Source organism: Harmonia axyridis, chromosome 1 (assembly GCF_914767665.1).
Source record: "Harmonia axyridis chromosome 1, icHarAxyr1.1, whole genome shotgun sequence".
NCBI lineage: Eukaryota > Metazoa > Arthropoda > Insecta > Coleoptera > Coccinellidae > Harmonia > Harmonia axyridis.
The window spans coordinates 57,390,436-57,408,137 of record NC_059501.1 but is presented as its reverse complement, the minus strand read 5'-3'; the positions used below and the strand labels follow the sequence as shown (position 1 = coordinate 57,408,137).

At 32.8% G+C, this 17,702-nt stretch overlaps 1 protein-coding gene across 3 annotated transcripts in view; it reads left to right on the top strand.

Annotated features, from left to right (window-relative positions):
• LOC123676948 (uncharacterized protein DDB_G0283697) overlaps positions 1-17,702 on the top strand; it is a 54,376-nt gene that overhangs the window by 20,578 nt on the left and 16,096 nt on the right. The window contains exons 1-3 of one of the 3 annotated variants that reach the window (XM_045613309.1): positions 1,074-1,086; positions 3,896-3,899; positions 15,740-15,782. In XM_045613309.1, coding sequence (XP_045469265.1) covers positions 15,743-15,782 — 40 coding nt within the window. In that variant the 5' untranslated portion in view covers positions 1,074-1,086; positions 3,896-3,899; positions 15,740-15,742. Of the gene's footprint in view, positions 1-1,073; positions 1,087-3,210; positions 3,511-3,895; positions 3,900-15,739; positions 15,783-17,702 lie in introns of those variants that run through there. The other 2 variants (XM_045613302.1, XM_045613293.1) reach the window with 2 other exon arrangements.

The following is a 17,702-nucleotide window of genomic DNA, read 5'->3' as shown; positions in this document are numbered from 1 at the left end:
TAAAAGTTAGAGGAGCGTTGGAGCGCATGTACCTATCACTCTTGAAGGTGACTATGTTGCCGAATGAAATTGAAATTTCGAAAAAAAAGTGTGTTTTCTATTCAGTCTTCAGACCTATGTAATGAAGTGCCAAATCAGAATTTTTCTCGAATTTTTACTTAAATTGAGACCTCAAAATGTGAGAGAATGTTTCAGGAAATAACATCGATAAGAAAAGAAATAAAATAATTGCGTAGATGTATAGGGAAGCTTATAGTCCAATTAATAAAATAAAGTCATTTCCAATTAACTATTTCAAAATTCGAATGCGAGAGGAGCTAGGCGTGCTTCGAAGTGATTAAAAGGTAGATTGATGATCTTGTTCTTCAAACACCAGATAGGCCTTCTCCAATCGGTCTCCGTTTGAAAGTAGACGCAATCCACTTCCTAGTCCATTATCAACATTATAACTTGGCACGAATTCATTGAGTCTAGCTGGTTGACTGTTGACGTATGGAGTAGAATGTAGGGGCCGTTGTTATTAAAAAGTCGATCACCTTCACTTTATGTTATGTACAATCCATAAACGGTAAAAAAAGTAACCGCGCCTTTCTACACTTGCCGATTGTATATTCGTATCATGACATGCGGTTTTTCGTGTTTGCAAAGCATGTGATCAAGATTTGTTGTCTGGAGAATCTTGGAATTTGTCGCTTCTAAATGCTCAGGATAATTTATACTTCAAATCAAAATTGTTCGACAGTTCAGACTTCAGACTGATAAATAGCTAAGTATTGGATCCGGATAGGAATCTAATGATTGTAATGAAACCAATAACAACGTTTCGGATTTTTCTATACAAACTCAAGTGAATTTGTCTTTAGTTTTCTATTGATAGTTCACCTTTTGAATTTTGATATACAGGATGATTCAAAACTCCAGGCGAAAAATTAAGAAGCGAATAATATATAGGGATTCATCAAGCCAAGTAACTTGATATTTTAACCAACTAACTTGACTTGAAAATCAAGTTCGTGACAAATTACATACTTGAACTTGACTTGACTTGATTTGAGATATTTATATTTATATATAATTCGAATAAATGTCACAGATAATTTTTCATATCAAATTAACTATTGTAAGGCGTCAGCGCATTCAAATTCAAAATAATGGCTCATCCGCATCACCTAAAACAGCAGGACCGGGCGGCAAATATTGGAGGGCGCCTTTTTTTTTTTTTTTCTTGTTTCTTCTTGATTCCTAGAATACTGTATTACATATTTTTCTAATTTCAACGAATTTCAGAATTTACTGAGTATCCAGTTATCAAAAAGTCTTGCACTGATTTAGTAAAGTGCATATAATTATTGTGTAATAAAATATTTCAGAAAAGATGAAAAATATAGATATTTTTCTGTGATTTGAATGAAAATTTATGGAGATAAGTCAATAAGTATAAATTTTATTTTGGATTAATAACTTCAATTTTGTCGAATGTTGATTGGAATTGGAATATTATTTCAAATTTTATAATAAAAACTGCTAAAAATCAAGTAGCTTGAGAAGAAGTCCAGTACCTACTTGATGAATAAACACTTGAAAAACTAGTACTTGACTTGAACTTGACTTGATTTGAAGTCAAGCCAAGTCAAGAAGCTTAAATATCAAGACAAGTAGTTTGAATATCAAGTCATGCCTTGAATCTCTAATAATATAAGTACAAGAAATTTTCTGCCAATTTGGCTTGATTTTCGAGTTATTGGAATTCAAAGTTTTTACATACGATCAATTTAATTTCATAAAAGCCCCCTGTTTTTGAAAGCTGGCATAGCCAATATATCAATAACAAATCCTTAATACATCTCTTAAATTTTCTGTACTTCAAAACTTTCAGTCTCTCCGGAAGATGATGCCATAGTACGTTGGCGATTGCTAAAATTAAGTTGTTCTATGTTTTGGAATACAGAGAATATCTTTATGCCTTTTGTATTGTAATCATGGTAATTGGGACTTGCTGGAGACGTTTAAAGGCGAAAAATGCAGTACTCAATCTCGAATATACTGAGTCAACGTTGTTCCTCCAACTCAGAACCTTACAGAGAGACGCTTTGGTCAGTCGAAGCATAGTATAAGGAATTCCTTATACTGTTCTCAGTAGGAGATGGATTGGTCGGTGTGGTTAGGTGCTATGGCCTGCGAGATCACCTGATTCGAATCCTTTGGATTATTTTGTTTGGAGACATTTAACAACTAGTCGGTGCAGTGGAAATTGATAATCAAGAACAATTAATGAAACGAATCATTATTGCATTCAAATTCACTCAAATAAAACAAAACATGCAATTAGCTTACTTTTGCATTGCCAAGCTTGTATCGATGGGAATGTTCATATTTTTGAACATTTGAGTACCTAAATTATGTATTTTTATATTATTTATTAAAGTTGAAAATTTGTAACCTACAGAAAGTCTGATAACTCGGAAAAGAAGCCTCATTGGCAAACATTTCATTTCACATCTTTTATCAAGAATATCTGTATGAATATTCTTTAATTTTTTGCTTCTAATTTTGAATCATCCTGTATCGAATTGAATGTTTTCTTTCAATGCGAAAAAGGTTAAATTTGCAATAGTGGTCATACGGATTACTGCATTCTTTCTGTTGCTTTAAATAGCAGTCCTCCATACCCATGCGACGCTTTGAAATGAATAAATATTTCGACCGAAAGATCTGTTTTAAGCGTTTCATTTCAATGTGAATCTTTTTTGCCAAAACGCTCAAAATTTTCCTGCAAAGGTTCAAATCTATTAAAATAGAAGTCAGGTATTTCTGGTCAAAAACACCAAAAATCTTATCAAACAACCATAGTATTTTCCTGTTACTTATGGCTAATCGAATGTTGTTAGGTATAATGTCACAGATTAACACTTATCTCTATACCATTTCTCCTAGTGATTCTTACCTTGATAATTTTATTTTATGAGGCATAAATAGGTCAAAAGTCAATAGAGTATCAAGTATCATTAATAATCAAAAAAGATATTTAATTTACACCGGACGAATTTATGTAACACAACTTTTTGGACAGCATTCGTAACCGGCGTGAATATCAGAACATTAATAATTAATGCACATACACATTGAGGAAATCCATTCTTTGAATTGAAAGTTCGAAATAACCTTGTCAAGACCCCTGGTATTCTTGCATTTACCAATCCTCTATCGAAACATAGTGTGCGAGCAACACTTTCGAGTGTTACATCTACTTCTTATTCTTGCTGTGCGGCGGTGTCGCTACTGAAGACAGACGACAGTGAATTGGAAGTTGAACTCTTGCAGTTTTTCTTAGTTTTTGTGCTTTTAAAATCGAAAAATTGTTTATTTGACAATGATTTTCCAATAGTTCCTGTGAAAGTGATATTTAATTTCGTGTTGGTAGTGCAAACGTTTTAAATTCAAACAAATTGGGTGTAAGATTGTGTATTGCTAATAATCACATTAGAGTTGAAAAACACTTTAAATCACAAGGTGAGAATATAGCAATGTAGGATATCATATATTAATTACTGATTATTAAAATAACATGAATTTTTAATTCAGGGCCACCGTCAGATATTTTAGCGCCCCGGCAAAATAAAATTTCTCCTCACTCCTTTTGCTAATTTATATGAATTTTCTTTGAAGGAGCCTCTGTTAGTCGTCTCAGGCATCTTTTCAATTCCATATGAAATCGTTATTTTTTAACTCAGAATCACCTTGTCAAATTTTTCAAACGTCTTTTTGTCGATTTCATCAAAAAAACATCCTGCATTGTTTAAAAGTACGACACTTTATTTTTATGCATAGAGCGTGGTACTTTCAAACGATGCAGGATTTTTTGCCCTTTAATATTTATGTCTTAAAGGGCAAAAAGTTTTGTTTCATTAACTGAATATGCACCCCTACTATTTGGCGCCCCGGCAAAATGTCCGGTATGTTGGCGGCCCTGTTTAAATTATCTTGTTCAAGTAATACATTTGTTCTTTTTTATCGAACTCCCTGTTTTTTATCGAATTTTAGATTGCATGGATTAAAACCACCAAAGTTCGTACGAAGTTTCATATTCTTAAAAAATACAGTTTTTGAGATATTTCAATTATTTCAATACTTCATATATTGAAGCGTTTTTGGAATAACCAAATAATTTCGAAAAAAAATAAATTGATTTATTAATCATGATTATTGTCTAATTGGTTTACACTACTTTTACATTTAACCATCAATAAAACAATATATCCCTCAATCTTAAACAAAAAATCGACAATTATGATTAATAAGGAACAAACTTATGAAGCAGTAGATCCCTGACTAAATAGAAGTGATTTTATATTTTTGGTTCAAAACCATTCATGATCTTCATTTGATAATATATCTAATGAATCAGATTTTCAAAGTCAATACTAGAAAATCGAAAGTAAGGACTGACTTTTTGATAATCATTAAAAACTCTACGGGGTGTTCAAAATGAAAGGATTCATTGATGACTAATTTAAATGTTAATATTGGTGTTATTCCAAATGACACACCCTATTTTATTTTTTTTATTTAGTAGAGAATTTTCCACCTAATAAAATATTAAGTAGGGGTATGTATTTTGAAATGAGCCCGATATTGACGTCCGAATGGATCATCAATGAAATGTCTCATTTTGGAAACAAAGTAAAGTTCTCAATGATTATCAAAAATTCAGTACTTACATCCTTTCTTCCAGTATTCATTTTCGAAATCTCATCGAATAAATTCATTCATGTTGAAATATTTCAAAAACGGTAGGTTTCAAACATATGAAACTTGGCCCAAGTATTCTTGTGAAAAATGCTAAATAATGGTAATAACTTCAAAACGCATCGTTTATCAGACTTATCCGAATATCTAAAAAACGGTTCCTTCTAGCTACATGAAACCAGGGCCGCTGCAAGGACCGGCAAACCGGACATTTTGCCGGGGCGCCAAATTTTAGGGGCACAGTCAGTTAATGGAACAAGATATATTTTTTGAAGAAGAATGTTTTCTTAGTGAAAATACCACTCTTTGTAGTAAAATAATAAAATTACCAAGAGCCAATTTTTTTTTTTTTAGAACTACGTCGTCTTTTTACAATAGACTTATAGAGCGTCGTAATTTTAAACAATGCAGGTTGTTTTTAGATGAAATCGACAAAACATTTGATAATTTTGACAAGGAAATATCAAGATAAAAATTAAGATTTCATCATAAATTGAAACCATGCCCATGGGGAATAACAGAGGCTCCTTCAAAGATAATTCAGATCAATTAGGCAAAGCAGGGCAGCGAAATTTTATTTTGTCGGAGGGCCAAAATATCTGGCGGCGGTCCTGCATGTAACAAGGGTAGCTTTTCCACGAAGATATGATAGAAAGAATCGATTATTTTACTGAAGAATGTGGTAGAAATACTACTCGATAATAAATATATGGCTCAAAGCGTATTCCTTAGATTAAGGTCCATTAGAATATTTTTCCACGATCCATATTTCTCGGTTACCTATTATACTTACCGAATCTGTTATCAACACGTTAAAACCTTGTTTACTAATTGCTTGGCCAGAGGCATCAGTAAGGATTTTACCGATGTTAACATTTCTCACCGACATCTCCATAAAACTATAGGTACTATATAAGGTCTCATTAAATAAGAAAATATAAAAATTTCGCTATATCTATTCATCAACAAAACGACACATTAAATTTAGACATAGAGATAGTTCCTACGATTGTTTATAATATTAATAATAATAATAAAAAAAAATAATAATAATAATTCTTTATTAATCCCTTCGACATTACAAAGAATGTATGGAACACTTCATATCTAATGAAGTACAAAATAATAAGCTATTTCTAAGAGAAAATGAAAACAAACATATAATATAATCTTAAAACATAATAAGTGAACAAAGATTATCTGAATTGACCATCTGTCATGTATTCCCCCACACTGTGATAAGCTTTTTCAATTTATATACGCTTTATGGCATCCTTGAATCTGAACTCATTTAAAATCTTAATTTTGTCAGGTAGATTATTGAAAATTTCAATGCCCTTATGAGATGGGGACAGTTCAAATTTTGTTGTCCTATGTTGAGGAAGGTCTTTTGCATTATTGATACATGGATGAGTGAATACCAAATTCACTACTATGTAACAGTAGTAGAAATATTACCTTTATTCAAACTACATTTTTGACTTGTCCGTAATTCTTTGAAGATTACTTTAATCGTATCAATGATAGTATAATGGGGTCACACAACAAGAGATATATTTCATGAAGTTTAGTTTAGACGAACTGGTCTCAGAGAGTAAAACATGCTGTCAGCTCTTATTGACACAGCTATTTTTTTAATATATTACTCTAGAAGGGATCAACTTCATTCAGTAACATAACGTAATAATCTTAGTTTTTTTTACCCTTTTTCCATACCACTCCTGAAATTATGCAATTACAGAAGATATCTGTCACAGCAGCCAAATATATTCGATGAGTTATAGTTCCCCAAACCAAAATTGGAGTAGTAAAAAGCTTCAGTATGATGTGCCTACCTAATAATGTAGGAGGATATATCTAACTATCAAAGAAGAAACGTTCTAAATATAAAGTACTGAATCTTAATTCCGAATTCCCACACAATCAAGATCGATTTGAATATACATATTGAAGAAGACTAATTTGTATTGAATACTTAATATTCTTGAATCCAATCAGTGGGTACATTTAAATATAATCAAATGAGTAATAATCACAGATGAACAATTGAAATTTGTATGTCAAAAAGTCATTTGATATAATATTCTATTTTTCATCTATCTTATGAAAAGAATAAAAAGTATACTTGTGGATCACTTCGAGAAGTGATCTTCTCAACAATGATATCATCAAGAATTCAAATATATTCAATATTAATAGCCATGCATACTGAAAAAACTACTTTTCCTTCGCTGAACTTTATTGTTCCCAAAATCTACATAAAAAGAGCAATTAATTTTGATTAAGATGGCTTTAGTTTCTCCTAACCTTAGCCGTATAATGCGAGAGGATTCTTTGAATATAGATCCTTCAAGAGCATAGTCGTTAAAATAAAAGTCCCATTGTCTTCAACATCGACTATTTTATGGAAGCTTCCAACCTAGATTCTTACTGTGAACTAGAAGGTTATGAGAATTCGGTTGGAGGAAGGAACATTCGAATTGTATGGATGAATCCAATTCTTTCGAATATATTTTACCAAGAAAGTCATCTCAAACATTAACACTCCTCTGCAATTTATTCCGATCAGAAAATAATTGAAATGGCATTCTATACAGGGTGTTAGGTAAACATGCATCAAAAATTCAAGAGGTTATTTTTTGGACTACTTTAAGGATATTTTTTCATTGGATTATTTTTGAAAAACCGCTTTGTTGCGAAGATATAAGACAAAACAAATTTCCAACAAATAACAATTCATTGCTAAAAATTACATTTATCATCTCTTAACCTACAACAATTGTTGAAAATGGCTACCTTCAGATCGCGTGCAACCATCCAATCTTCTCCTCATAGACTGCCGAACTCTTTCAAAAACACCAGGGTCATTTCTTACTGAGTTACACCCAACAATTATCCGATCTCTTAAATCGTTCACATCTTCCACGGGCCTATAGTATGAACTAATGACTCTAGATGCCCCCATAGAAAATATTCTAGGGGGTTTAAGTCCGGGGATCGAGCAGGCTATACGTGAGTTCCACCTCGACCAATCCAGTGATCTCCATATATTGCAGTTAAAAACTCTCGATCAACTACACTAAAATGAGCTGGGCATCATCAATCATGCATTAACTACATTACCTGTCTTGTAGCCAATTGTACATCTTCCAGAAACTGAGGTAGCGTTTGTTTTAAAAAAAGTTACGGTATAGTTCACCGGTCAGTCTTCTTGCTAGAAATACCGTTCCAATTAGCCAATCATCCACAATTTCGAACCAAACGTTCAACGAGAACTGATGTTGTAACCGATCTTCAAAAATATCATGTGGATTTTCGTCAGCCCACACATGGTTATTGTGGAAATTCCTCTTTGCATTTGGCAAGAAACTGCAGACTTCATCGGTAAAAAGAGTCAGCGTAAGTAGTTGAGGTATTTCAACCATTGTGTGCAAAAGCCATTGACAAAATGCAATACGTGGAGCAAAATTCGCAGGAAGAAGTGCCTGAACGCTTTGAATGTGGTATGGGCTATTTACATTCAAAGTATTTGCAAGTTTTTTCGTAGAAGTATCTGGATCTTCTTCTATCATGTCCAGCACTTTGTCTTCCACTTCTACAGTTCTTACAGTCCTTCGCTTTCCTGATGGTCCTCTGCTTCAATGTTCCCGTTTCTTGAAGGCGTTGATGAATACTTTGAAATATTTTTCTATCGAGTGCAATGCTGTTAGGAAATCGCTCAACGTACAGTCGGCTAGCTTCTAATGCATTGCCATCAGCAAGTCCATACAAAATGCATATTAGCCTCCTCGGCATTCGTATAGCGAGCCATGTATTCTACGCCATACTTTTATTTCACCTACAATAATAATTTGAAAAAAATCACAATTTGGTTTGTTGAAAATGGTTTTCCACCTATATCTTCCCAACAAAGCGCTTTTTCCAAAATCAAAATAGGATGATATAAACTTAAAATAGTCCAAGAAATAACATATTGAATTTTTGCCGTATGTTAACCTAACACCCTGTATTAACATGATAGTACATGATGGAAGCCTTGTGTGAAGACCTTCTCCTCCAAATTGACAAGGCACTAAAACGATACAGGTGGAAAAATGCCGAAAATTAGGAAGTACAGAAATATAGAGCACTCGAAATAGCCTTGGTTCGCCAATAAAAATTGTTTCGTTTTTGTTTTGAACCTTTTCACATTTTTTTTATTTTCCTTTTCAAATCTGGAGGTATTATTTTTGTCGCTGAGGCGGATCTGTCTATACCCAAAGGATTATGGTTAGGGTAATGTGTTTTACGATTTGTAAAATGAACAAATAGTACCAATCGAATAAAGGATCCATATTGAATTTTACCTTAAAAACAAAATTTCATGTGCTGCAGAACTGAGAATGCTTCAGTTAAATTGACTTCTTCGAAAACACCTATGAATAAGAAGATACAGTGCATTTAGAGTTCTTTAAATACTCGTTTACAACAATAATTCTTGTCCAAAATTTACAAATAATAATTGCTCATAGTAAAATATTCGCTTCGTTATTACCAGCAACTAACGTTTTGTCGTTCAACACTGAATTCATATGTCGCAAGAATTAAATTTTACTATTTCAAATAAAACGGGTCAATTTCGACCCCACTTACATATGACCCATTTTATCTGATAATGAAAGAACAAGCTTCAAAATAGCGCCATATGACGGAGCCAAAATCGAAGATATCATTTAGAAATGAAGTTACCATAATTTGGGGAATTTTTATTTGTTTTTTTTTCATACAATTTTTCAAAAACTTCAACTTTAAAAAATAGTGGTTGAATAAAACAGAGTTAAACACAAATAGAGATTCAGTGTACAAGAGTGTGGCTACTTCAACCTCAAGTATAGTACAGTCAGCATTGTAAACTATTCTTCCCCTTTTTTTCCCCTTTTTTTAGGCTCACAGCTCGCTATCCTGTTGAGTGCCATTCTTTCCACGTGCTCGTTCCATGCTCTCCTACGTTTCCTCCCCCATCTTACTATGTCTTGCACTCCATGTTCCTCACGTATTGTCGAATTACGAATGCGATCTCTCTATGTATATCCCGATATTCTTTTCAGTGTTCTCATCTCGGCAACTCGAAGAATTGATTTAGTCTTACTGTTGTCAGCTCTCGTCTCTATTGCGTATGTCATGACTGGCCGAATGCAGGTCTTGTATATTCTTACCTTTGCGGCCTTGCTCATATATTTGTTGTTCCAAATTATATCCGCCAAGCTTCCTGAAATTCTATTCGCCTTGTTCACTTGGCTTTTTACTTCTCGTGCTCTGTCTTGATTTGCGGATATATCGACTCCTAGGTTATTGAAGATCATGACCTGCTCTATTGGTTTGTCGTCCACCACCAGCTTGCATCTTAATGGCTCCTTGCTTATAACAATTGTTTTTGTATTTTCGATGGATATTCTCATGATGAATCATTTACTTATGGTGTGGAATGCGTATAACAGCCTTTGTAGATCATCTGCATTGTAAACTCCAATTACTTATTTCAGATATAATTAGCATGACAAAGACGATGGCCAAATGTTTTCCACTCAAAATTTTCGACAGAATGTCATTCAGGGCATGAAACATATCTATTATTTTAGGGGTATGCAAGGCATGCGCCGCTATATCCCATGGAGAATACATAAGTCTAAATAGGTATAGACATTGGCACATGAATGACGAGCGCTCAAAGGCTATCCTCATTTTTTTTTCGGAAAAAATCAAAGAGTAAAGTAGAACAAATATTAATAATTGTCTACACATAATCATGAAATTGAACACATATATCGCTTACAATTAGATGGCATAGGATACAATTTATCTTCCACAAGGTCCTAGTACTTATAGTACCGTAGATATAAATTTCAAAAATTTTGATACAGATTTCGGAACTGCTGATCCCAGATGCAAATCCCTATATTTATTGAAAATATTTATATTGATATTTATTATATTTTCATCGTATACGTGTGAAGATATTAAAAAAGGACATAATAAACCACAGTGCAAAATTTGCAGTTTTTTTATACCAAATTGTTTTCCTCACTTGATGGGAATTGATCTCCAAATCAAATTGCATATTGATTTGAAATTTACGAAAGTTCTTCATTCAAGGTTTCAAGCAATCCGAAGAATTAAATAATTTTGACGGCAGTTTGTTGAATATGTAATTTTTTTCTTGAAATAATTGATCCTTGTTTTTTATAACAGTAATTCTTTAAATCCGAATTAAAATTGATTGGTATGCATAAGTAAAATGTTAATGCAAGACCAACCTTATGGTGAAAGGCGAGTAGCTTCTCGTTTTTTTCATTTTGTTGACATTGAACCGTTGGTCTTTCATCGTGAGCGAAATAAAGACAATCTCAGAAGATCTCTGATGAATCTCAGATGAGATCCGAAGGGGGTTGAAATTTTGATTCCTCAAACTACCAATTCCTAAGGTTTATCATTGAAAATAATAAGAGAAAATTCAAATTTGGAGTTGACTAGCGGTTCAATTTGTTAACGTAGAGGTTGATGTGACGAAATCATTTTTATATTATGTATAGATGTATAGTTGGCTCAAAGTCCACTCAGCAACGAAAGTAGTCATCTAATTATTCAGTAATAATCGCATTCGATTGGATAATATGAGGACAATAGAAGGTTAAGTAATTATTAATTGAACTTTCATAATTTACCTCATACGACCAAATAAGTAAAACCGGTAAAATTTAAATTCGTTATACACCAAATCAGTGAACAAGCTTCCGTTTGAAAAATTAGCCTACAAAGACTTCATGGGAATGGTGTGAAGATAACATAGAGTTTGTTTTTAGGCAAATATTTGAGAATTCATTAATACATATATGATAAGTAAAATGAATCTAAAATTTGAAAATGTTCATGTATTTATAATGCAAAATTAGAATATGAATGTTATATAAAAAAAAGGTAGATGATGAAATTATGCTCCCAAAAAGTATTTAACCACTAATCACCTTTGCATCATGAATGAAATCCAGTCTGTTTCAAAAAATCTCCCTGTGAAATGATGAAATTTTTTCTTCAACCGTAAGTAAGACGACTAAATTAAAAAAAAAATTTCGATGTGACAACTAAGTATGGCCTGTGGCATAATAAAAGTGTTCAAGGTTTTATTTCATTTTATTGCTTCCTAGTCTACCGAAGGTGGCGGAAGCATTGTTATCACTTCTGGGATGAAAAACAATTTTTTCACTGATTTTAAAATTTCCACTGACTTGCTGAACAATTTTGGTTTCTTGTGTGTATATCAGCCTGTTTATCCGTCTGACTTGTACAATTTCTATCCGATTTTAATGAAATTTGATATAGGGGTTGAGTTTAGATAGTAGATGGTCCCTTACAAAATTCAGATTTTCCAGGTGGCGGGTGCGCGTTGAATAAACGCAAACGAGGAATTCCCGGTGTTGTCATATTTAATCAATATTTAAGTTTTTTTTCGAATATATGAATATGGCGTGTGTTGCGGATGCGTCAATCAGATCTTTTCGGGAGATAATAGTGCTACAAGACTGAAAATTACTTACTCTAGACGATTGACCTATAGACACCCATTTGCAGAGTTTTTTCTTCTATACTTTCAATCATTGCGGCACTATCTACGAAGCGCTCAGTATACACATACCCTATTTCACTAGAATTGTACAAGGTACAACAATTTGAAGACACACATAACGACAGACACTAAATCAGAGTTATTTTAAATTTTGTAACTTACAGAACTACCATCGATCCTCGTTTGACAGAGAGATAATATAGACATTGAAATTCAATAAATAATATATATTCGAAAATTGTTAACAGTGTTTCATGGTATGTGACCATACTAGAGTTGCACAAGTTTGCCTTGAATATTTGAGATTGACTTGAAATTGACTTGAAATCAAGACAAACTCAAGTCAATCTTTCTGAAAAATAATTCAAATCAAGTCAAACTGGAAAATGGTTACAGGTTTGAAAATTCAAACTGTTTGTCAAACTTGTTTGAACAATAATTTATTTAGTGAATATGCCTTGAATGGCTAAGATATTCATGTTAAATATAGTTAGTAGATGCAAAAAATACCTTCATTAATTAAAAACAACAAGAAAACACATTATTTCAAACCGCATATTTTCAACTTTAAGAATAAAGGCGCTGCCGTTCAAAAACTATTTCGACAATTTTGGATCCTACGTTTTAAAATGCTACTACCACAAATACTACTTGACCCAGAGAGTGTTGCTTCCTGCGAAAATTCTTCTTCATACAATTTTTCGTGGCTCTTCAACAAATGTTGTTAAATATCTAGTTCTACTATTGTCATTTTATACATTTGTTCTCTATTTTCACATAATTTACACTTTGCAATTTTCATTGTTTTAAAATCGGCTGCCGCATCATCAAAAAAATCTGTGATTTGCCGCGTCTACAGATTTTTTCTCATAATTTTTGCAGGGGGGGAATCTTCAAAATCAGACTCACTTTGTTTTAGTAAGTATTCCGAGCTGCATGAGCTACATGAAAAAAGTTCAGGTTCAGACATTTCGAGTTCAGGCATAACGCACAATACATGAAATATGAACTATACTAATTTGCGGAATGGCATAGTACAGGTTCAGTTGCGCAATATGATATTCAAACTTCAAACTGTTTGCAGGGCCGGCGTTAGGGGTGAAACAGTGAAGCGACTATTTCAGGCACCTCTTTTAGGGGGACGGTAATTTAGCCCAGTTTGTGGCCACCCTTTCATATTTCTAAAAAAAAATAGTCTTGATTGTTAAAAACAACATGAGGTTGATCCGCTTTGCTGCGTTTATCAACATTCCCTGCAACAAAATATCCAAACCGTCTTTACTAAGCCGCATGTTCAAGAAATACACATAGCGACCCAAGCAATATAAGCAGCATTGCCTATTACCCTAATTGAATATTTCACAAAGACGAAAAACAAAACTTCGAATTACGTGGAAGTTGTTTACCCATTCAACATAAAATTCATACGATTCTGCATTCGAAACTAGTTACTGATAAATACTAAATATTTTCAGCTGAACATATGTTTTTAATCCCGTTTAGTTTTCGAAGCTTTGCATGCCTAACCGCACTTTGTTACTTGTGGTGTGATGGGTAATCTTTCATCGATTGTACGCAATCTTGTGAATGTGAGAATCAGATATATTACTTACGCATTGTTGTTCAGGAATTTATTTTAGGTAAAAATGTCCGAAAAAAAGAAACCCAGTGGAAACTACTTCAGAAAGTAACTATCAGCAAAAACGCTAGAGAAATCAAAAATGAGGAGAGGGGTGTTCATTGAAACATTTTCAGAATTCTTTGCTTCAGGTGCCAAAATTGCTCGCGCCGGCCCTGACTGTTTGAAGAAGTTTGATTTCAAGCTAAACCTAAAGATACAGTAATCAAGTCAAATCAAACTTTTTTTACATAAAAAGTTTGATTTTCAAGTGTGAGTAAAATCAAACTAGCTTGACTTGAATACATCTCTAGTAGACCATACGGCCTCCATGAGAAGATCAAGAGACCTTCGATTGTTAACTTTGTCTAAAATAGTTCACTAGTATATTTTTTAAATTTGCACAATATTGAATTGAAAGAAACCGGCCTTAGGACTTCTGTTATTCTCAATGACCGAAAATACTGTTGGTCAATGGCTGGAAGGTGAAAGTATCATCGAACCAATTATTTTAACCATGTCACGTCTATTCTAATAAATTGGTTGGGTAAACAGCTTTTGTAACAGAATCATCATCAGCTGCTATCATTGAATGTGCGAAGTGATCGACCACTTGGATATTTTAACAGAATTCAGTTCACTTGGAAAGGTCTGTATTTGCTTGTGGGTAGTGAAGTTTTATTACTGATTGCGGTTATATAACTTATACGTAAAGGTGAAGTCTATCATTGTACTCCGATAGGCTCTATTGTCGAGTAAGCGTCAATATCCGTCGGTAGATAGGAACGAGGAAAAGCTATTACGTAACAATTTACCTTTGAAAAGACACAAGTAGGACTTCTAAATCGAAAAACTAATTCATAAAATTAAGTCCAAAAAATGAAAAGAGCTCATAATTTGTGCACCAATTATAATCTGGAATACATATAACTATGTATTCCAAAGGTTCAATTAACGAGCTTCCAAAGGCTTCTGATTCGACCTTAGTGATCTTCCCATTTTTTTCACTTACCTACTTATTGTACCGAATTAAATATTCATCTTAGTCTTAGTTCTCAATTTCCGAAGTTGAAATTTTACGTAATAGCTAACTTTCCTTCGATTCCAGCTAAATTGAATTCATTAGTCAATATAAACAAGCAAATTTTCACCCCTATCGGTTACGCAATCAAGGAAATATTGGGTATTTCTTTTCCTATATTCGCCTTGAATGTTCTGTAGTTCCAATGATGAGATCAGGAATAATGTTCAGTTTCGAATTCTGCACAAAAAACCCAACCCCATGGGTTTCAGGGTCACAAAGATATTGAGAATTTTTTTCTCTATATTCTTTTTGAATTATCTCTGATTTTGCATGAGATTTATAATTATAAATCTCATTTTTCATGAGATTTATATATTTTTTTTATTTGAAGACTTCAATGAAAAAAGTTATTGCTTATGTTTTCAGATAATTTTCAATTTTCTGATGAAAAGAAAAAGAATACCCAAAAGTTCTGTAATCTGTAATTATTATCGTTTAATATCAATTATCATTATAATAGTCTTCAATTATATACAACTTGGTACCTTGCATCGTTTCATCATCAAGATTCATATCTGATATATAATTAGTACTTAATAGCTACAACAACTTGATCATGAGCCGAGAAAGTCGCGCAATCAAATGGCAAATCATAATAATTGATATGAAAAACGGATATTCTCCAACCTAAATCTGAAGAATAAAAAAATAGTCAATAATGTTATATTAAGTCCTTATTTTTTTTTTGCAGAAAATGAAAAGGCCTCCTGGAATTTGGATATTACTATCAGCAGGTGAGTAATTTTTTTTATCCCTGATATTATGGTAATAATGATCGATTCCTTCAACATTGTATCTGAAATAAATTTCAGATTGAGAAATAAAATCAGTAGCTGGAGCATTCGATCCATAAATTGAAAACCAACAATATTGAAACAATCATTTTCGAAGGAAATGAACTTAACATAATACTTATAGGAAATTTTGGTTCGATTAGGACCAAAGTATGAATGGCAAAATATCAGTTGACAAATATTTTATAAGACCCTGAAATATATAAATTCAACTTCTGAATCTTTCTATGGAATTCTGAGAGTGTAAGAAAGTGTCCCATGAAATGCTAGAAAAGGATCAGGTTCTCAAAATAAATAGTCTCATTATCATGAATTTTCCAGATTTTGTTAGGAGTTGTATCAAAATTTGTTAGTTCATAGTGAACAGTGAATTAGAAGACACTGATTCTCTACCATATTCGAGAAATTCATTCCCAAAAAAATTGTTCGAACTTTCCCCAATATTTGTAGCGTCACTCTGGTTTAAAAAAAATTAATTAAAAAAAAAATTTTTAAATTCACTAATACAAAGAAGGGTTTCACTGTAGTTTCCTCGGTAAGCTGCCAGTGAAGACGGAAAGAAGAAAATAATATTTGTTTTACTAGGCAGCAAAGGAGTAGATTGACTGCCACGGCTGATAACTCATAGCCGAGCGTAGCGAGACTAGGAATTCAGCTAAGGCAGTCAATTTACTTTCCTGCCGAGTTGCACATATAAAAGACACAATATTCTGGTCCATCAATAACCGAAGAAGAAGCAAGAAAAGCTTTAAGTTCAAAAAAAGACAGTAAGGCTACTGGATCAGATAGGGTGCATGTAGAGATTTTGAAACTATTTGATGATAATAATATAAGAAGAATTACAAAAATATACATTAGGGTATAAAAGACCGGTATTAAATCTACATTCATCGACATCCCTAAAAAAACATCTCCTAGAACGTGCGACGAGCAACGAACAATTAGTCTCATGAGCCATTTTCTGAAAACACTTTTTTTATTATTCATCAAAGAATATACACATTGTGTGAGTAAAAACGATTTGAAACTTTTTCACTAAAAACAAAATGAAACCTTTTCAGGACTTCCTCAATTTTTTTTTTTCATTTCTAACCAGAGAACGAATTCGAACTTTCCCATTCATTATTAATTCATGGCTTAATCACATGTTTGAAGAAGCTTCATCAAGGAAAACATGTGAAAATAGTTCTTCGTAGATGGTCAATTCACAGACGTCATGAAAGTGTTATTTTAAAATTACCCATATACCATATGGTACTAAGATAACTGGGTGAAGGTTAGCAACGCGAATCCATAGAAGTACCAAATAAAAAAGTCTCTACCACCCATAGACATAACGGAGATGGAGAGAAGATGATACTTGGAACAGAAACTTGTACTAAGAATTCTTATGTTGGATAGTCAGAAGGACGTATTATGTAATATCTAGGTATTGGAGATTGTGAAAATAACGTTGCCTGAAGGTATTGAAGTTGACATTCAAAATTATTCGCAGAATTATTTTATCACCTCCATCGCAGGATATAGTGATGACTTTCAGATAAGATATTCTCTTGTGAATTGACAAAGATCTTTGTTCAAGTTCTTCCTGATACCTATCAGATTTCCATTCAATACTCATTTATAAATTGATACTCCTTTATATGGTATCGGAATTATTATACTTAGTTGGTCCTTTATATTTTTTATAATATCAATTCCAAGTATCTCTTCTTCATAATCGCAATCCTTTCTACCATAGAATCATTATCAAATTCAATTTCCCTATGGATGTTATGTATAATAATGTTCAACTTGTTTTTTCATGTAGTTGACAATAGGGACCAACTGGCAATAGCACTAATGATGATTTAAAATTAA